The sequence below is a fragment of the Pseudophryne corroboree genome, chromosome 8 (genome assembly GCF_028390025.1).
Source record: "Pseudophryne corroboree isolate aPseCor3 chromosome 8, aPseCor3.hap2, whole genome shotgun sequence".
Taxonomy (NCBI): domain Eukaryota; kingdom Metazoa; phylum Chordata; class Amphibia; order Anura; family Myobatrachidae; genus Pseudophryne; species Pseudophryne corroboree.
The window spans coordinates 433,823,911-433,845,349 of NC_086451.1; the positions used below are offsets into that span (position 1 = coordinate 433,823,911).

A 21,439-nucleotide genomic window follows, 5' to 3' on the forward strand; every position below is an offset into this window, starting at 1 on the left:
ACACACACACACACACACAGTCCTGTCCCCACACTCACTCACTACATATCACACACACACACACACACACACACACACACCCCCCTGTCCCCACACTCACTACAGATTATACACACACACAGTCCTTTCACCACACTCACTACAGATTATACACACACAGTCCTGTCACCACACTCACTGCAGATTATAGACACACACACACACACACACACACACACACACACACACACCCAGTCCTGTTTCCACACTTACTCACTACAGATTACACACACACAGCCCTGTCCCCACACTCACTACAGATTACACACACACATACATACACACACACACACACACACACACACACACACACACACACACACTCCTGTCACAACACTCACTACAAATTACACACACAGTCCTGTCACCACACTCACTACAGATTACACACACACACACACACACACACTCCTGTCACAACACTCACTACAGATTACACACACAGTCCTGTCCCCACACTCACTACAGATGTTACACACACGCACACTACAGATGTTACACTCCAGGTTCTGGCAGCTACTCACCCCAGTCACTGTGCACGGGTGGCTGCTGCTGGCACTTCGGGTCCCCATTTCCCTCCTCCCCTGCCAAGCAGCTCAGCTCCGGTGTCTGTCTTCCTTCACTTCCTGGATTGGTCACATGACCATTCCGAGTTTTCCATCAGAGCTGAAGCACGCCCCCACTGTGAGGCATGCCTCCCATTTCCCTGTTCTATGCGGTCTGATTGGCCGCTGTGTAGCCCCGCCCATTTGTACAGGCAGTGTGTGAGAGATGAGGCTGAGCAGCCGTTGCTTCATCTCTATCTCTCCCTGCAGATCCAGGAGCCTCTGCAACTCTGGTAAGTTTTATCTATAAAGATGATTGCATTAGTACAAAGAAGATGCCTGTACTGTAAGTTATAAATATCTTCTTTCTGTTCTTCCAATCATTTTTATAATGAGAACTCTGAGTATGATAGGGAGCATGACATGTGAGGCTCTGTCTCCCCTGCCTTCCCTGACTGCACGTCCCTGATTGAAATAAAATAAGAATTTTAAATAAATTTGAATATCCTTTTGTGGAAGGGAATGAGTGCACCTGTACTTACACTGATTTTCTTTCTCTTGTTGTTGTTCTGATACAGGAAAGAAAAGGCGCCATCACCGCAGGTTATCTCGGATGATGAAGAAGAGCGAGAAGAGATGGCACGGCTAAAGGATCTGGAGGAAAGAGACGCATTTGCAGAAAGAGTAAAGAAAAGAGATAAGGAGAAAACCAGAAACATAGTGGAAAGGTCAGATAAGAAGGTGAGGAGCTGGCACTTGGACGGAGGTCGTGTCCTTAGTGGGATCTTAGACAGGGACACCCCTTAGAACTTTGCTCCATAAAAGTTACTCCTTTCTTTGTAATTCAGCCAATCGGGGACAACAAAAACTGGTATTAATTGTTTCAGTGTGTAACATTAATACTTTTTCTCTGACGTCCTAGTGGATGCTGGGAACTCCGTAAGGACCATGGGGAATAGACGGGCTCCGCAGGAGACTGGGCACTCTAAAAGAAAGATTAGGTACTATCTGGTGTGCACTGGCTCCTCCCACTATGACCCTCCTCCAGACCTCAGTTAGATTTCTGTGCCCGGCCGAGCTGGATGCACACTAGGGGCTCTCCTGAGCTCCTAGAAAGAAAGTTTATTTTAGGTTTTCTCTGACGTCCTAGTGGATGCTGGGGACTCCGTAAGGACCATGGGGAATAGCGGCTCCGCAGGAGTCTGGGCACAAAAGTAAAGCTTTAGGACTACCTGGTGTGCACTGGCTCCTCCCCCTATGACCCTCCTCCAAGCCTCAGTTAGATTTTTGTGCCCGAACGAGAAGGGTGCACACTAGGGGCTCTCCTGAGCTTCTTAGTGAAAGTTTTAGTTTAGGTTTTTTATTTTCAGTGAGACCTGCTGGCAACAGGCTCACTGCATCGAGGGACTAAGGGGAGAAGAAGCGAACTCACCTGCGTGCAGAGTGGATTGGGCTTCTTGGCTACTGGACACCATTAGCTCCAGAGGGACAGCTCACAGGCCCAGTCTTGGAGCTCGGTCCCGGAGCCGCGCCGCCGGCCCCCTTACAGAGCCAGAAGCAAGAAGAGTCCGGCAAATCGGCGGCAGAAGACATCCTGTCTTCCACAAGGTAGCGCACAGCACTGCAGCTGTGCGCCATTGCTTCTCAGCACACTTCACACTCCGGTCACTGAGGGTGCAGGGCGCTAGGGGGGGGCGCCCTGAGCAGCAATAAAAACACCTTGGCTGGCTAAAAATACATCACATATAGCTTCTGGGCTATATGGATGAATTTTAACCCCTGCCAGAATACACAGAAAAACGGGAGATAAGGCCGCCGAGAAGGGGGCGGAGCCTATCTCCTCAGCACACTGGCGCCATTTTCCCTCACAGCTCCGTTGGAGGGAAGCTCCCTGGCTCTCCCCTGCAGTCACTACACTACAGAAAGGGTTAAAAAAGAGAGGGGGGCACTAATTAGGCGCAGTATTAAAAATACAGCAGCTATAAGGGGGAAAACACTTATATAAGGTTATCCCTGTATATATATATAGCGCTCTGGTGTGTGCTGGCAAACTCTCCCTCTGTCTCCCCAAAGGGCTAGTGGGGTCCTGTCCTCTATCAGAGCATTCCCTGTGTGTGTGCTGTGTGTCGGTACGTTTGTGTCGACATGTATGAGGAGGAAAATGATGTGGAGACGGAGCAAATTGCCTGTAATAGTGATGTCACCCCCTAGGGGGTCGACACCTGAGTGGATGAACTGTTGGAAGGAATTACGTGACCGTGTCAGCTCTGTATAAAAGACAGTGGTTGACATGAGACAGCCGGCTACTCAGCTTGTGCCTGTCCAGACGTCTCATAGGCCGTCAGGGGCTCTAAAGCGCCCGTTACCTCAGATGGCAGATACAGACGCCGACACGGATACTAACTCCAGTGTCGACGGTGAAGAGACAAATGTGACTTCCAGTAGGGCCACACGTTACATGATTGAGGCAATGAAAAATGTTTTACACATTTCTGATAATACGAGTACCACCAAAAAGGGGTATTATGTAGAGATGAGCGCCGGAAATTTTTCGGGTTTTGGGTTCGGTTCCGCGGCCGTGTTTTGGGTTCGACCGCGTTTTGGCAAAACCTCACCGAATTTTTTTTGTCGGATTCGGGTGTGTTTTGGATTCGGGTGTTTTTTTCCAAAAAACCTAAAAAACAGCTTAAATCATAGAATTTGGGGGTCATTTTGATCCCAAAGTATTATTAACCTCAAAAACCATAATTTCCACTCATTTTCAGTCTATTCTGAATACCTCACACCTCACAATATTATTTTTAGTCCTAAAATTTGCACCGAGGTCGCTGGATGACTAAGCTAAGCGACCCTAGTGGCCGACACAAACACCTGGCCCATCTAGGAGTGGCACTGCAGTGTCACGCAGGATGGCCCTTCCAAAAAACACTCCCCAAACAGCACATGACGCAAAGAAAAAAAGAGGCGCAATGAGGTAGCTGTGTGAGTAAGATAAGCGACCCTAGTGGCCGACACAAACACCGGGCCCATCTAGGAGTGGCACTGCAGTGTCACGCAGGATGGCCCTTCCAAAAAACACTCCCCAAACAGCACATGACGCAAAGAAAAATTAAAGAAAAAAGAGGTGCAAGATGGAATTGTCCTTGGGCCCTCCCACCCACCCTTATGTTGTATAAACAGGACATGCACACTTTAACCAACCCATCATTTCAGTGACAGGGTCTGCCACACGACTGTGACTGAAATGACGGGATGGTTTGGACCCCCACCAAAAAAGAAGCAATTAATCTCTCCTTGCACAAACTGGCTCTACAGAGGCAAGATGTCCACCTCATCATCATCCTCCGATATATCACCGTGTACATCCCCCTCCTCACAGATTATCAATTCGTCCCCACTGGAATCCACCATCTCAGCTCCCTGTGTACTTTGTGGAGGCAATTGCTGCTGGTCAATGTCTCCACGGAGGAATTGATTATAATTCATTTTAATGAACATCATCTTCTCCACATTTTCTGGATGTAACCTCGTACGCCGATTGCTGACAAGGTGAGCGGCGGCACTAAACACTCTTTCGGAGTACACACTTGTGGGAGGGCAACTTAGGTAGAATAAAGCCAGTTTGTGCAAGGGCCTCCAAATTGCCTCTTTTTCCTGCCAGTATAAGTACGGACTGTGTGACGTGCCTACTTGGATGCGGTCACTCATATAATCCTCCACCATTCTTTCAATGGTGAGAGAATCATATGCAGTGACAGTAGACGACATGTCCGTAATCGTTGTCAGGTCCTTCAGTCCGGACCAGATGTCAGCACCAGCAGTCGCTCCAGACTGCCCTGCATCACCGCCAGCGGGTGGGCTCGGAATTCTGAGCCTTTTCCTCGCACCCCCAGTTGCGGGAGAATGTGAAGGAGGAGATGTTGACAGGTCGCGTTCCGCTTGACTTGACAATTTTCTCACCAGCAGGTCTTTCAACCCCAGCAGACTTGTGTCTGCCGGAAAGAGAGATCCAAGGTAGGCTTTAAATCTAGGATCGAGCACGGTGGCCAAAATGTAGTGCTCTGATTTCAACAGATTGACCACCCGTGAATCCTTGTTAAGCGAATTAAGGGCTCCATCCACAAGTCCCACATGCCTAGCGGAATCGCTCCGTGTTAGCTCCTCCTTCAATGTCTCCAGCTTCTTCTGCAAAAGCCTGATGAGGGGAATGACCTGACTCAGGCTGGCAGTGTCTGAACTGACTTCACGTGTGGCAAGTTCAAAGGGCAGCAGAACCTTGCACAACGTTGAAATCATTCTCCACTGCGCTTGAGACAGGTGCATTCCACCTCCTATATCGTGCTCAATTGTATAGGCTTGAGTGGCCTTTTGCTGCTCCTCCAACCTCTGAAGCATATAGAGGGTTGAATTTCACCTCGTTACCACTTCTTGCTTCAGATGATGGCAGGGCAGGTTCAGTTGTTTTTGGTGGTGCTCCAGTCTTCTGTACGTGGTGCCTGTACGCCAAAAGTGTCCCGCAATTCTTCTGGCCACCGACAGCATCTCTTGCACGCCCCTGTCGTTTTTTTAAAAATTCTGCACCACCAAATTCAAGGTATGTGCAAAACATGGGACGTGCTGGAATTTGCCCAGATTTAATGCACACACAATATTGCTGGCGTTGTCCGATGCCACAAATCCACAGGAGAGTCCAATTGGGGTAAGCCATTCCGCGATGATCTTCCTCAGTTGCCGTAAGAGGTTTTCAGCTGTGTGCGTATTCTGGAAACCGGTGATACAAAGCGTAGCCTGCCTAGGAAAGAGTTGGCATTTGCGAGATGCTGCTACTGGTGCCGCCGCTGCTGTTCTTGCGGCGGGAGTCCATACATCTACCCAGTGGGCTGTCACAGTCATATAGTCCTGACCCTGCCCTGCTCCACTTGTCCACATGTCCGTGGTTAAGTGGACATTGGGTACAGCTGCATTTTTTAGGACACTGGTGACTCTTTTTCTGAGGTCTGTGTACATTTTCGGTATCGCCTGCCTAGAGAAATGGAACCTAGATGGTATTTGGTACCGGGGACACAGTACCTCCAACAAGTCTCTAGTTGGCTCTGCAGTAATGATGGATACCGGAACCACGTTTCTCACCACCCAGGATGCCAAGGCCTCAGTTATCCGCTTTGCAGTAGGATGACTGCTGTGATATTTCATCTTCCTCGCAAAGGACTGTTGGACAGTCAATTGCTTGGTGGAAGTAGTAAAAGTGGTCTTACGACTTCCCCTCTGGGATGACCATCGACTCCCAGCAGCAACAACAGCAGCGCCAGCAGCAGTAGGCGTTACACGCAAGGATGCATCGGAGGAATCCCAGGCAGGAGAGGAATCGTCAGAATTGCCAGTGACATGGCCTGCAGGACTATTGGCATTCCTGGGGAAGGAGGAAATTGACACTGAGGGAGTTGGTGGGGTGGTTTGCGTGAGCTTGGTTACAAGAGGAAGGTATTTACTGGTCAGTGGACTGCTTCCGCTGTCACCCAAAGTTTTTGAACTTGTCACTGACTTATTATGAATGCGCTGCAGGTGACGTATAAGGGAGGATGTTCCGAGGTGGTTAACGTCCTTACCCCTACTTATTACAGCTTGACAAAGGCAACACACGGCTTGACACCTGTTGTCCGCATTTCTGTTGAAATACTTCCACACCGAAGAGCTGATTTTTTTGGTATTTTCACCAGGCATGTCAGTGGCCATATTCCTCCCACGGACAACAGGTGTCTCCCTGGGTGCCTGACTTAAACAAACCACCTCACCATCAGAATCCTCCTGGTCAATTTCCTCCCCAGCGCCAGCAACACCCATATCCTCCTCATCCTGGTGTACTTCAACACTGACATCTTCAATCTGACTATCAGGAACTGGACTGCGGGTGCTCCTTCCAGCACTTGCAGGGGGCGTGCAAATGGTGGAAGGCGCATGCTCTTCACGTCCAGTGTTGGGAAGGTCAGGCATCGCAACCGACACAATTGGAGTCGGACTCTCCTTGTGGATTTGGGATTTCGAAGAACGCACAGTTCTTTGCGGTGCTACTGCTTTTGCCAGCTTGAGTCTTTTCATTTTTCTAGCGAGAGGCTGAGTGCTTCCATCCTCATGTGAAGCTGAACCACTAGCCATGAACATAGGCCAGGGCCTCAGCCGTTCCTTGCCACTCCGTGTGGTAAATGGCATATTGGCAAGTTTACGCTTCTCCTCCGACAATTTTATTTTAGGTTTTGGAGTCCTTTTTTTACTGATATTTGGTGTTTTGGATTTGACATGCTCTGTACTATGACATTGGGCATCGGCCTTGGCAGACGACGTTGCTGGCATTTCATCGTCTCGGCCATGACTAGTGGCAGCAGCTTCAGCACGAGGTGGAAGTGGATCTTGATCTTTCCCTAATTTTGGAACCTCAACATTTTTGTTCTCCATATTTTAATAGGCACAACTAAAAGGCACCTCAGGTAAACAATGGAGATGGATGGATACTAGTATACTTATGGATGGACTGCCGAGTGCCGACACAGAGGTAGCTACAGCCGTGGACTACCGTACTGTGTCTGCTGCTAATATAGACTGGATGATAATGATATGAAATCAATATATATATGTATATATAATATCACTAGTACTGCAGCCGGACAGGTAGATATATATTTATTAGGTAATGATGACTGATGACGGACCTGCTGGACACTGTCAGCTCAGCAGCACTGCAGACTGCTACAGTAAGCTACTATAGTAGTATGTATCAAGAAGAAAGAAAAAAAAAAACCACGGGTAGGTGGTATACAATTATGGATGGACTGCCGAGTGCCGACACAGAGGTAGCTACAGCCGTGGACTAACGTACTGTGTCTGCTGCTAATATAGACTGGATGATAATGATATGAAATCAATATATATGTATATATAATATCACTATTAGCCGGACAGGTAGATATATATTTATTAGGTAATGATGACTGATGACGGACCTGCTGGACACTGTCAGCTCAGCAGCACCGCAGACTGCTACAGTAAGCTACTATAGTAGTATGTATCAAGTAGAAAGAAGAAAAAAAAACCACGGGTAGGTGGTATACAATTATGGATGGACTGCCGAGTGCCGACACAGAGGTAGCTACAGCCGTGGACTAACGTACTGTGTCTGCTGCTAATATAGACTGGATGATAATGATATGAAATCAATATATATATGTATATATAATATCACTAGTACTGCAGCCGGACAGGTAGATATATATTTATTAGGTAATGATGACTGATGACGGACCTGCTGGACACTGTCAGCTCAGCAGCACCGCAGACTGCTACAGTAAGCTACTATAGTAGTATGTATTAAGAAGAAAGAAAAAAAAAAACACGGGTAGGTGGTATACAATTATGGATGGACTGCCGAGTGCCGACACAGAGGTAGCTACAGCCGTGGACTAACGTACATTGTCTGCTGCTAATATAGACTGGATGATAATGATATGAAATCAATATATATATGTATATATAATATCACTAGTACTGCAGCCGGACAGGTAGATATATATTTATTAGGTAATGATGACTGATGACGGACCTGCTGGACACTGTCAGCTCAGCAGCACCGCAGACTGCTACAGTAAGCTACTATAGTAGTATGTATCAAGAAGAAAGAAAAAAAAAAAAACCACGGGTAGGTGGTATACAATTATGGATGGACTGCCGAGTGCCGACACAGAGGTAGCTACAGCCGTGGACTAACGTACTGTGTCTGCTGCTAATATAGACTGGATGATAATGATATGAAATCAATATATATATGTATATATAATATCACTAGTACTGCAGCCGGACAGGTAGATATATATTTATTAGGTAATGATGACTGATGACGGACCTGCTGGACACTGTCAGCTCAGCAGCACCGCAGACTGCTACAGTAAGCTACTATAGTAGTATGTATCAAGAAGAAAGAAAAAAAAAAAACACGGGTAGGTGGTATACAATTATGGATGGACTGCCGAGTGCCGACACAGAGGTAGCTACAGCCGTGGACTAACGTACTGTGTCTGCTGCTAATATAGACTGGATGATAATGATATGAAATCAATATATATATGTATATATAATATCACTAGTACTGCAGCCGGACAGGTAGATAGATATTTATTAGGTAATGATGACTGATGACGGACCTGCTGGACACTGTCAGCTCAGCAGCACCGCAGACTGCTACAGTAAGCTACTATAGTAGTATGTATAAAGAAGAAAGAAAAAAAAAAAAAAAAACACGGGTAGGTGGTATACAATTATAATATTATATATATATTAATTATATACAATTATATATATATATATATATATATATATATATTAATTAAACTGGTGGTGATTATTAAACTGGTGGTCAGGTCACTGGTCACACTATCAGCAACTTGCAAGTAGTACTCCTAAGCATACAATCACAATATATATTATACTGGTGTGGCACTCTGGCAGCAAAAGTGTGCACTGTACGTTATATGTAGTATGTACTCCTGAGTCCTGAGTCCTGCTCTCAGACTCTAACTGCTCCCCACTGTCAGTGTCTCCCCCACAAGTCAGATAATACAATACAGTCACACTATCTATCACTTCACTTCAGCAAGTACTAGTAGTAGTAGTACTCCTCCTAATGCTCCCCAAAATTACTACTGTGTCTCTCTCTAGTGAGACTGTCTCACTCTCTTCTCGAATCTCTATAAAGTATAAACGGAGAGGACGCCAGCCACGTCCTCTCCCTATGAATCTCAATGCACGTGTGAAAAATGGCGGCGACGCGCGGCTCCTTATATAGAATCCGAGCCTCGCGAGAATCCGACAGCGTGATGATGACGTTCGGGCGCGCTCGGGTTAACCGAGCAAGGCGGGAGGATCCGAGCCTGCTCGGACCCGTGTAAAAAACCCTGAAGTTCGGGCGGGTTCGGATTCCGAGGAACCGAACCCGCTCATCTCTAGTATTATGTTCGGTGAGGAAAAACTGCCTGTAGTTTTCCTGAATCTGAGAAATTAAATGAGGTGTGATGATACGTGGGTTTCCCCCTATAACAACTGATAATTTCTAAAATGTTATTGGCATTATATCCTTTCCCGCCAGAGGTTAGGGTGCGTTGGGAAACACCCCCTAGGGTGGGTAAAGCGCTCACACACTTGTAAGAACAAGGGCTCTACCCTCTCCTGAGATGGCCGCCCTTAAGGATCCTGCTGATAGAAAGCAGGAGGGTATCCTAAAATGTATTTACACACATACTGGTGTTATACTGCGACCAGCAATCGCCTCAGCCTGGATGTGCAGTGCTGGGTTGGCGTGGTCGGATTCCCTGACTGAAAATATTGATACCCTAGATAGGGACAGTATATTATTGCCTATAGAGCATTTAAAAGATGCATTTCTATATATGCGTGATGCACAGCGGAATATTTGCCGACTGGCATCAAGTGTAAGTGCGTTGTCCATTTCTGCCAGAAGAGGGTTATGGACACGACAGTGGTCAGGTGATGCGGATTCCAAACGGCATTTGGAAGTATTGCCTTATAAAGGGGAGGAGTTATTTGGGGTCGGTCTTTCAGACCTGGTGGCCACGGCAACAGCTGGGAAATCCACGTTTGTACCCCAGGTCGCCTCTCAACATAAGAAGACGCCGTATTATCAGGCGCAGTCCTTTCGTTCCCAGAAGGCAAGCGGGCAAAAGGTTCCTCATTTCTGCCCGTGACAGAGGGAGAGGAAAAAGGCTGCAGAAATCAGCCAGTTCCCAGGAACAGAAGCCCTCTCCCGCCTCTGCCAAACCCTCAGCATGACGCTGGGGCTTTACAAGCAGACTCAGGCACGGTGGGGGCCCGTCTCAATGAATTTCAGCGCGCAGTGGGCTCACTCGCAAGTAGACCCCTGGATCCTTCAGGTGATATCTCAGGGGTACAAATTGGAATTCGAGACGTCTCCCCCTCGCCGTTTTCCTAAAGTCGGCTTTACCGACGTCTCCCTCTGACAGGGAGGCAGTTTTGGAAGCCATTCACAAGCTGTATTCCCAGCAGGTGATAATCAAGGTACCCCTCCTGCAACAGGGAACGGGGTATTATTCCACACTGTTGTGGTACCGAAGCCGGACGGCTCGGTGAGACCGATTCTAAATCTAAAATCTTTGAACACTTACATACGGAGGTTCAAATTCAAGATGGAGTCACTCAGAGCAGTTTTTAGATGATTGTTTGGGGAATCCCTTGGCGCTCCAAAATGGTCTCTGCTGCCTCCTACTTTTATCCCGGATCTATCCCAATAGATCCAAAATGAAATATGTAGACAGTGAAAAAAGTGGAAAAAGAGGGATGGCGCTGAGAGTGGTTTGATAATACTTATCTGGATGTCGGGATATCCTGATATTGTGGATGGTCTTCCTTCTCCTTCTGTTTTCTTTGGAGGTAATCTTCCAAAGAATTTCGGATGGTATATGTGAATAGAAAAATTGGAATAACTAGGTTATGTTCTAGTTCCAATTTGTTCTATGTAGATTATGCAATATAGAATTTGTTGCCAGATATACCTAGCTTACACAATAATTGGTAAGTCTCAGCACATAATGATTTCTTTAAATGATGATTGGAGCTAGAAGATCTCTCAATCATGCGCACTTTTTTTAGAGTGAGTGCGTACCTCCACTTACACTATAACGATAGCTGGTAAATTTATAAAGGTATCTTTTTTTCTCCTTTCAAATTCGTATCAGGGTTTGATCTTAATTTCAAATGATGTTACAACTACATAGACATCTTCAAAGCGTACCTAACTTACACTCGTTAGGTGCAATATCCTCCTATAAAGGTTTCTTTATAAGTGTAGGAAGTCGTACCAGTACTCACGATGTTGGTGTGTGTTACATTCGCATCAAGGTATCTTTGTTCTTCATGAAGATAGAAGCTTATATATATATGGTAAATTTAAAAAAATACATAATTTATTTTCTTTTTACAAAAAAGACAATGATAAGATCCAAAAAGGTTAAAAAATATATATATATATATTGGCTGCCGGAGGGCACCGCCCGTATTATGGATTTAGGAAGACCAGCCAAATCTGTGCATAGGAACCGGTAACTATGAAACTGAGATGGAGAAAAAAATGGTCGTACCTTTAATCCAAACAGCGGGCGGTGTGGTGTCCAGCAGGCAATAGTCCTCAGCCGACGCGTTTCGAGTATGCTACTCTTTATAGGAGGATATTGCACCTAACGAGTGTAAGTTAGGTACGCTTTGAAGATGTCTATGTAGTTGTAACATCATTTGAAATTAAGATCAAACCCTGATACGAATTTGAAAGGAGAAAAAAAGATACCTTTATAAATTTACCAGCTATCGTTATAGTGTAAGTGGAGGTACGCACTCACTCTAAAAAAAGTGCGCATGATTGAGAGATCTTCTAGCTCCAATCATCATTTAAAGAAATCATTATGTGCTGAGACTTACCAATTATTGTGTAAGCTAGGTATATCTGGCAACAAATTCTATATTGCATAATCTACATAGAACAAATTGGAACTAGAACATAACCTAGTTATTCCAATTTTTCTATTCACATATACCATCCGAAATTCTTTGGAAGATTACCTCCAAAGAAAACAGAAGGAGAAGGAAGACCATCCACAATATCAGGATATCCCGACATCCAGATAAGTATTATCAAACCACTCTCAGCGCCATCCCTCACTCAGAGCAGTGATTGCGAACCTGGAAGAAGGGTACTACATGATGTCTCGGGACATCAAGGATGCTTACCTTCATGTCCCAATTTACCCTTCTCACCAAGGGTACCTCAGGTTTGTGGTACAGAACTGTCACTATCAGTTTCAGACGCTGCCGTTTGGATGGTCCACGGCACCCCGGGTCTTTACCAAGGTAACGGCCGAAATGATGATACTCCTTCGAAGGAAGGGAGTTTTAGTTATCCCTTACTTGGACGATCTCCTGATAAGGGTAAGATCCAGAGAACAGTTGGAGGTCGATGTAGCACTATCTCAGGTAGTGTTGCGGCAGCACGGTTGGATTCTCAATATTCCAAAATCGCAGCTGGTTCCGACGACTCATCTTCTGTTCCTAGGGATGATCCTGGACACAGTCCAGAAAAAGGTGTTTCTCCCGGAGGAGAAAGCCAGGGAGTTATCCGAACTAGTCAGGAACCTCCTAAAACCGAGCCAAGTCTCAGTGCGTCAATGCACAAGCGTTCTGGGAAAAATGGTGGCTTCCTACGAAGCAATCCCATTCGGCAGATTCCACGCAAGAACTTTCCAGTGGGACCTGCTGGACAAATGGTCCGGGTCGCATCTTCAGATGCATCAGCGGATAACCCTGTCACCAAGGACAAGGGTGTCCCTCCTGTGGTGGTTGCAGAGTGCTCATCTTCTAGAGGGCCGCAGATTCGGCATTCAGGACTGGGTCCTGGTGACCACGGATGCCAGCCTGCGAGGCTGGGGAGCAGTCACACAGGGAAGGAATTTCCAGGGCTTATGGTCAAGCCTGGAGACATCACTTCACATAAATATCCTGAAGCTAAGGGCCATTTACAATGCTCTAAGCTTAGCAAGACCTCTGCTTCAAGGTCAGCCGGTGTTGATCCAATCGGACAACATCACGGCAGTCACCCACGTAAACAGACAGGGTGGCACAAGAAGCAGGAGGGCAATGGCAGAAGCTGCAAGGATTCTTCGCTGGGCGGAAAATCATGTGATAGCACTGTCAGCAGTGTTCATTCCGGGAATGGACAACTGGGAAGCAGACTTCCTCAGCAGACGCTCTGGTAACACCGTGGGTGTACCGGTCAGTGTATGTGTTCCATCCTCTGCCTCTCATACACAAGGTACTGAGAATTATAAGATGGAGAGGAGTAAGCACTATATTCGTGGCTCCGGATTGGCCAAGAAGGACTTGGTAACCGGAACTTCAAGAGATGCTCACGGAGGATCCGTGGCCTCTACCTCTAAGAAGGGACCTGCTCCAGCAAGGACCCTGTCTGTTCCAAGACTTACCGCGGCTGCGTTTGACGGCATGGCGGTTGAACGCCGGATCCTGAAGGAAAAAGGCATTCCGGATGAAGTCATCCTTATCCTGATCAAAGCCAGGAAGGATGTAACCGCAAAACATTATCACCGCATTTGGCGAAAATATGTTGCGTGGTGCGAGGCCAGTAAGGCCCGACGGAGGAATTTCAACTGGGTCGATTACTACATTTCCTGCAAACAGGAGTGTCTATGGGCCTGAAATTGGGGTCCATTAAGGTTCAAATTTTGGCCCTGTCAATTTTCTTCCAAAAATAACTAGCTTCAGTCCCTGAAGTTCAGACGTTTGTAAAAGGGGTACTGTATATACAGCCTCCTTTTGTGCCTCCAGTGGCACCTTGGGATCTCAATGTAGTTTTTGGGTTCCAAAAGTCACATTGGGTTGAACCCCTTAAATCTGTGGAGTTAAAATATCTCACATGGAAGGTGGTCATGCTGTTGGCCCTGGCCTGGGCCAGGCGCGGGTCAGAATTGGCGGCTTTATCCTGTAAAAGCCCTTATCTGATTTTCCATTCGGACAGGGCGGAATTGAGGACTCGTCCTCAGTTTCTCCCTAAGGTGGTTTCAGCGTTTCACCTGAACCAACCTATGGTGGTGCCTGCGGCTACTAGGGACTTGGAGGACTCCAAGTTGCTAGACGTTGTCAGGGCCCTGAAAATTTATGTTTCCAGGACGGCTGGAGTCAGAAAATCTGACTCGCTGTTTATCCTGTATGCACCCAACAAGCTGGGTGCTCCTGCTTCTAAGCAGACTATTGCTCGTTGGATTTGTAGTACAATTCAGCTTGCACATTCTGTGGCAGGCCTGCCACAGCCAAAAATCTGTAAATGCCCACTCCACAAGGGAGGTGGGCTCATCTTGGGCGGCTGCCCGAGGGGTCTCGGCTTTACAACTTTGCCGAGCAGCTACTTGGTCAGGAGCAAATACGTTTGTAAATTTCTACAAATTTGATACCCTGGCTGAGGAGGACCTGGAGTTCTCTCAATTGGTGCTGCAGAGTCATCCGCACTCTCCCGCCCGTTTGGGAGCTTTGGTATAATCCCCATGGTCCTTACGGAGTCCCCAGCATCCACTAGGACGTCAGAGAAAATAAGAATTTACTTACCGATAATTCTATTTCTCGTAGTCCGTAGTGGATGCTGGGCGCCCATCCCAAGTGCGGATTGTCTGCAATACTGGTACATAGTTATTGTTACCAAAAATCGGGTTATTGCTGTAGTGAGCCATCTTTTCTAGAGGCTCCTCTGTTATCATGCTGTTAACTAGGTTTAGATCACAAGTTATACGGTGTGATTGGTGTGGCTGGTATGAGTCTTACCCGGGATTCAAAATCCTTCCTTATTGTGTACGCTCGTCCGGGCACAGTATCCTAACTGAGGCTTGGAGGAGGGTCATAGGGGGAGGAGCCAGTGCACACCAGGTAGTCCTAAAGCTTTACTTTTGTGCCCAGACTCCTGCGGAGCCGCTATTCCCCATGGTCCTTACGGAGTCCCCAGCATCCACTACGGACTACGAGAAATAGAATTATCGGTGAGTAAATTCTTATTTTTTATTTTACAGTGAGACCTGCTGGCAACAGGCTCACTGCATCGAGGGACTAAGGGGAGAAGAAGCGAACCTACCTGCTTGCGGCTAGCTTGGGCTTCTTAGGCTACTGGACACCATTAGCTCCAGAGGGATCGACCGCATGGAACTGGCCTTGGTGTTCGTTCCCGGAGCCGCGCCGCCGTCCCCCTTACAGAGCCAGAAGCAAGAAGAGGTCCGGAAAATCGGCGGCAGAAGACTTCGGTCTTCACCAAGGTAGCGCACAGCACTGCAGCTGTGCGCCATTGCTCCTCATGCACACTTCACACTCCGGTCACTGAGGGTGCAGGGCGCTGGGGGGGGCGCCCTGAGGGCAATATATGACACCTTGGCTGGCAAATCTACATCATATATGGTCCTAGAGGCTATATAGATGTAAAATTACCCCTGCCAGTATTCCAGAAAAAGCGGGAGAAAGGCAGTTGAAAAAGGGGCGGGGCTTCTCCCTCAGCACACTGGCGCCATTTTCTCTTCACAGTGCAGCTGGAAGACAGCTCCCCAGGCTCTCCCCTGTAGTTTTCAGGCTCAAAGGGTTAAAAAGAGAGGGGGGGCACAAAATTTAGGCGCAATATTGTATATACAAGCAGCTATTGGGAAAAATTCACTCAATATAGTGTTAATCCCAAAATTATATAGCGCTCTGGTGTGTGCTGGCATACTCTCTCTCTGTCTCCCCAAAGGGCTGTGTGGGGTCCTGTCCTCAGTCAGAGCATTCCCTGTGTGTGTGTGCGGTGTGTCGGTACAGCTGTGTCAACACGTTTGATGAGGAGGCTTATGTGATGGCAGAGCAGATGCCGATAAATGTGATGTCGCCCCCTGTGGGGCCGACACCAGAGTGGATGTATAGGTGGAAGGTATAAACCGACAGTGTCAACTCCTTACATAAAAGGCTGGATGACGTAACAGCTATGGGACAGCCGGCTTCTCAGCCCGCGCCTGCCCAGGCGTCTCAAAGGGCATCAGGGGCTCAAAAACGCCCGCTCCCTCAGATGGCAGACACAGATGTCGACACGGAGTCTGACTCCAGTGTCGACGAGGTTGAGACATATACACAATCCACTAGGAACATCCGTTACATGATCCCGGCAATAAAAAATGTGTTACACATTTCTGACATTAACCCAAGTACCACTAAAAAAGGGTTTTATGTTTGGGGAGAAAAAGCAGGCAGTGTTTTGTTCCCCCATCAAATGAGTGAATGAAGTGTGAAAAAGCGTGGGTTCCCCCGATAAGAAACTGGTAATTTCTAAAAAGTTACTGATGGCGTACCCTTTCCCGCCAGAGGATAAGTTACGCTGGGAGATATCCCCTAGGGTGGATAAGGCGCTCACACGTTTGTCAAAAAAGGTGGCACTGCCGTCTTAGGATACGGCCACTTTGAAGGTACCTGCTGATAAAAAGCAGGAGGCTTTCCTGAAGTCTGTATTTACACACTCAGGTACTAGACTGAGACCTGCAGATAGTGCTGCTGCAGCGTGGTCTGTAACCCTGTCAAACAGGGATACTATTTTGCGAACATAAGACGTCGTCTTATATATGAGGGATGCACAGAGGGATATTTTGCCGGCTGGCATCCAGAATTAATGCAATGTCCATTCTGTCAGGAGGGTATTAGAGACCCGACACTGGACAGGTGATGCTGACTTTAAAAGGCACATAGAGCCTTATAAGGGTGAGGAATTGTTTGGGGATGGTTTCTGGGACCTCGTATCCACAGCAACAGCTGGGAAAAATTTTATTTACCTCAGGTTTCCTCACAGCCTAAGAAAGCACTGTATTATCAGGTACAGTCCTTTCGGCTTCAGAAAAGCAAGCGGGTCAAAGGCGCTTCCTTTCTGCACAGAGACGAGGGAAGAGGGAAAAAGCTGCACCAGTCAGCCAGTTCCCAGAATCAAAATTCTTCCCCTGCTTCCTCTGAGTCCACCGCATGACGCGGGGGCTCCACAGGCGTAGCCAGGTACGGTGGGGGGCCGCCTCAAAAATTTCAGCGATCAGTGGGCTCGCTCACAGGTGGATCCCTGGATCCTTCAAGTAGTATCTCAGGGGTACAAGCTGGAATTCGAGGCGTCTCTCCCCCGCCGTTTCCTCAAATCTGCCTTGCCGACAACTCCCTCAGGCAGGGAGGCTGTGCTAGAGGCAATTCACAAGCTGTATTCCCAGCAGGTGATAGTCAAGGTGCCCCTACTTCAACAAGGACGGGGTTACTATTCCACACTGTTTGTGGTACCGAAACCGGACGGTTCGGTGAGACCCATTTTAAATTTGAAATCCTTGAACACATACATAAAAAAATTCAAGTTCAAGATGGAATCGCTCAGGGCGGTTATTGCAAGCCTGGAGGAGGGGGATTACATGGTATCCCTGGACATCAAGGATGCTTACCTACATGTCCCCATTTACCATCCTCACCAGGAGTACCTCAGATTTGTGGTACAGGATTGCCATTACCAATTCCAAACACTGCCGTTTGGACTGTCCGCGGCACCGAGGGTCTTTACCAAGGTAATGGCAGAAATGATGATACTCCTTCGAAAAAAGGGAGTTTTAATTATCCCGTACTTGGACGATCTCGTTATAAAGGCGAGGTCCAAGGAGCAGTTGTTGGTCGGAGTAGCACTATCTCGGGAAGTGCTACAACAGCACGGATGGATTCTATACATTCCAAAGTCACAGCTGGTTCCTACCACACGCCTACTGTTCCTGGGGATGGTTCTGGACACAGAACAGAAAAAAAGTGTTTCTCCCGCAGGAGAAAGCCAAGGAGCTGTCATCTCTAGTCAGAGACCTCCTGAAACCAAAACAGGTATCGGTGCATCACTGCACACGAGTCCTGGGAAAAATGGTAGCTTCTTACGAAGCAAAATTCCATTCGGCAGGTTCCATGCAAGAACCTTTCAGTGGGACCTCTTGGACAAGTGGTCGGGATCGCATCTTCAGATGCATCGGCTGATAACCCTGTCTCCAAGGACCAGGGTATCTCTACTGTGGTGGCTGCAGAGTGCTCATCTTCAAGAGGGCCGCAGATTCGGCATACAGGACTGGGTCCTGGTAACCACGGATGCCAGCCTTCGAGGCTGGGGGGCAGTCACACAGGGAAGAAATTTCCAAGGACTTTGGTCAAGTCAGGAGTCGTCCCTACACATAAATATTCTGGAACTGAGGGCCATTTACAATGCCCTAAGTCTGGCAAGGCCTCTGCTTCAAAAGCAGCCGGTACTGATCCAATCAGACAACATCACGGCAGTCGCCCATGTAAACCGACAGGGCGGCACAAGAAGCAAGATGGCGATGGCAGAAGCCACAAGGATTCTCCGATGGGCGGAAAATCACGTCTTAGCACTGTCAGCAGTGTTCATTCCGGGAGTGGACAACTGGGAAGCAGACTTCCTCAGCAGACACGACCTACACCCGGGATTGTGGGGACTTCATCCAGAAGTCTTCCAACTGTTGGTAAACCGTTGGGAAAGGCCACAGGTGGACATGATGGCGTCCCGCCTAAACAAAAAACTAGATATTGCGCCAGGTCAAGGGACCATCAGGCAATAGCTGTGGACGCTCTAGTGACACCGTGGGTGTACAAGTCGGTTTATGTATTCCCTCCTCTGCCTCTCATACCAAAGGTACTGAGAATAATAAGAAAACGAGGAGTAAGAACGATACTCGTGGTTCCGGATGGGCCAAGAAGAGCTTGGTACCCAGAACTTCAAGAAATGATATCAGAGGACCCATGGCCTCTACCGCTCAGACAGGATCTGCTACAGCAGGGGCCCTGTCTGTTCCAAGACTTACCGTGGCTGCGTTTGACGGCATGGCGGTTGAATTCCGGATCCTAAAGGAAAAGGGCATTCCGGAAGAAGTCATTCCTACGCTGATAAAAGCCAGGAAAGAAGTAACCGCAAACCATTATCACCGTATTTGGCGAAAATATGTTGCGTGGTGTGAGGCCAGGAAGGCCCCAACAGAGGAATTTCAGCTGGGTCGTTTTCTGCACTTCCTACAGTCAGGGGTGACTATGGGCCTAAAATTGGGTTCCATTAAGGTCCAGATTTCGGCTTTGTCGATTTTCTTCCAGAAAGAACTGGCTTCACTGCCTGGAGTTCAGACATTTGTAAAGGGAGTGCTACATATTCAGCCCCCTTTTGTGCCTCCTGTGGCACCTTGGGATCTCAACGTGGTGTTGAGTTTCTTAAAATCACATTGGTTTGAGCCACTTAAAACTGTGGATTTGAAATATCTCACGTGGAAAGTGGTCATGTTATTGGCCTTGGCTTCGGCCAGGCATGTGTCAGAATTGGCGGCTTTGTCATGTAAAAGCCCTTATCTGATTTTCCATATGGATAGGGCAGAATTGAGGACTCGTCCCCAGTTTCTCCCTAAGGTGGTATCAGCTTTTCACTTGAACCAAGCTATTGTAGTGCCTGCGGCTACTAGGGACTTGGAAGATTCCAAGTTACTGGACGTAGTCAGGGCCTTAAAAATTTATATTTCCAGGACGGCTGGAGTCAGGAAAACTGACTCGCTTTTTATCCTGTAGGCACCCAACAAAATAGGTGCTCCTGCTTCTAAGCAGACTATTGCTCGCTGAATTTGTAGCACAATTCAGCTGGAGCATTCTGCGGCTGGATTGCCGCATCCTAAATCAGTAAAAGCCCATTCCACGAGGAAAGTGGGCTCATCTTGGGCGGCTGCCCGAGGGGTCTCGGCTTTACAATTTTGCCGAGCTGCAACTTGGTCAGGGGCAAACACGTTTGCTAAATTCTACAAAATTTATACCCTGCCTGAGGAGGACCTTGAGTTCTCTCATTCGGTGCTGCAGGGTCATCCGCACTCTCCCGCCCGTTTGGGAGCTTTGGTATAATCCCCATGGTCCTTACGGAGTTCCCAGCATCCACTAGGACGTCAGAGAAAATAAGATTTTACTCACCGGCAAATCTATTTCTCGTAGTCCGTAGTGGATGCTGGGCGCCCATCCCAAGTGCGGATTGTCTGCAATACTTGTATGTAGTTATTGCCTAACTAAGGGTTATTGTTGAGCCATCTGTTGAGAGGCTCAGTTATATTTCATACTGTTAACTGGGTGTAGTATCACGAGTTATACGGTGTGATTGGTGTGGCTGGTATGAGTCTTACCCGGGATTCAAAATCCTTCCTTATTGTGTCAGCTCTTCCGGGCACAGTATCCTAACTGAGGTCTGGAGGAGGGTCATAGTGGGAGGAGCCAGTGCACACCAGATAGTACCTAATCTTTCTTTTAGAGTGCCCAGTCTCCTGCGGAGCCCGTCTATTCCCCATGGTCCTTACGGAGTTCCCAGCATCCACTACGGACTACGAGAAATAGATTTACCGGTGAGTAAAATCTTATTATTTTTTTTATTCTTATTCCACATTATTAGATGGATTACAAAGTTTATTACAAAGTCTAGCACCTGGATCGGTGGACTGGTTAGCTAAGATAAGTCCTGTAGAACTGGTGCTTTTATTCATACTGTATCATTTTATTCTCAGGCATATGAAGAGGCACAGAAGAGACTCAGATTGGCCGAAGAGGATCGTAAAAAAATGGTAATCTTTAGGCTTGGCTGCTGTGGTGCTTATGTTTAAATAAAGTATGGGCAAAGTGTTGGAAGCCATTTTGTTGTGGCTTCCATTTGTAAGATTTCTCTATGTACACCACCTATTACACCTGGACAGAACGCGTAACTGTCCTGTGTTCTCTGCAGATACCAGAGTTGCGGAAAAAGTCACGCAGAGACTACCTTGGGAAGAGGGAGAAAGAGAAGCTTGAAGACCTGGAGGTGGAGATAGCGGAGGAGGAGTATTTCTTTGCCGAGACCAAGCTGACTGCAGCGGAGAGGAAGGATTTAGAATACAAGCGCAAAGTCAGAGATCTGGCAAAGGAGTACAAGAAAGCTGGAGAGAAGGAACGGATGGAGAAACACGACCGTTACTTTATGCCAGAGGAGATAAGGAGTAAGGTACGTCCTGTGATATCGGAGACAGGAACTCCGTCCGTTACTTGACATGGAACCCTGGCTCTCGCAGTCAATAGCTGTCTATGGACGTTTGTATGGGTATAGCAACAGTGGTTGCAGGGAAAAATCTGTAGTTGCCACGTTAGCTGAAGCCGGCATCGACTCATTTGAGGATGATGTAGTATAGTGTTGTCCAAAAGTGGGCTAACAACCAATTTAAAAA

General features: G+C 47.4%; 1 protein-coding gene across 1 annotated transcript in view; it reads left to right on the plus strand.

Moving 5' to 3' along the window:
* The window catches only part of DHX16 (DEAH-box helicase 16), a 95,282-nt gene that overhangs the window by 23,018 nt on the left and 50,825 nt on the right, over nt 1-21,439 (plus strand). The window contains exons 4-6 of the mRNA XM_063938005.1: nt 1,163-1,325; nt 20,750-20,806; nt 20,965-21,219. Coding sequence (XP_063794075.1) covers nt 1,163-1,325; nt 20,750-20,806; nt 20,965-21,219 — 475 coding nt within the window. The remainder of the gene's footprint in view (nt 1-1,162; nt 1,326-20,749; nt 20,807-20,964; nt 21,220-21,439) is intronic.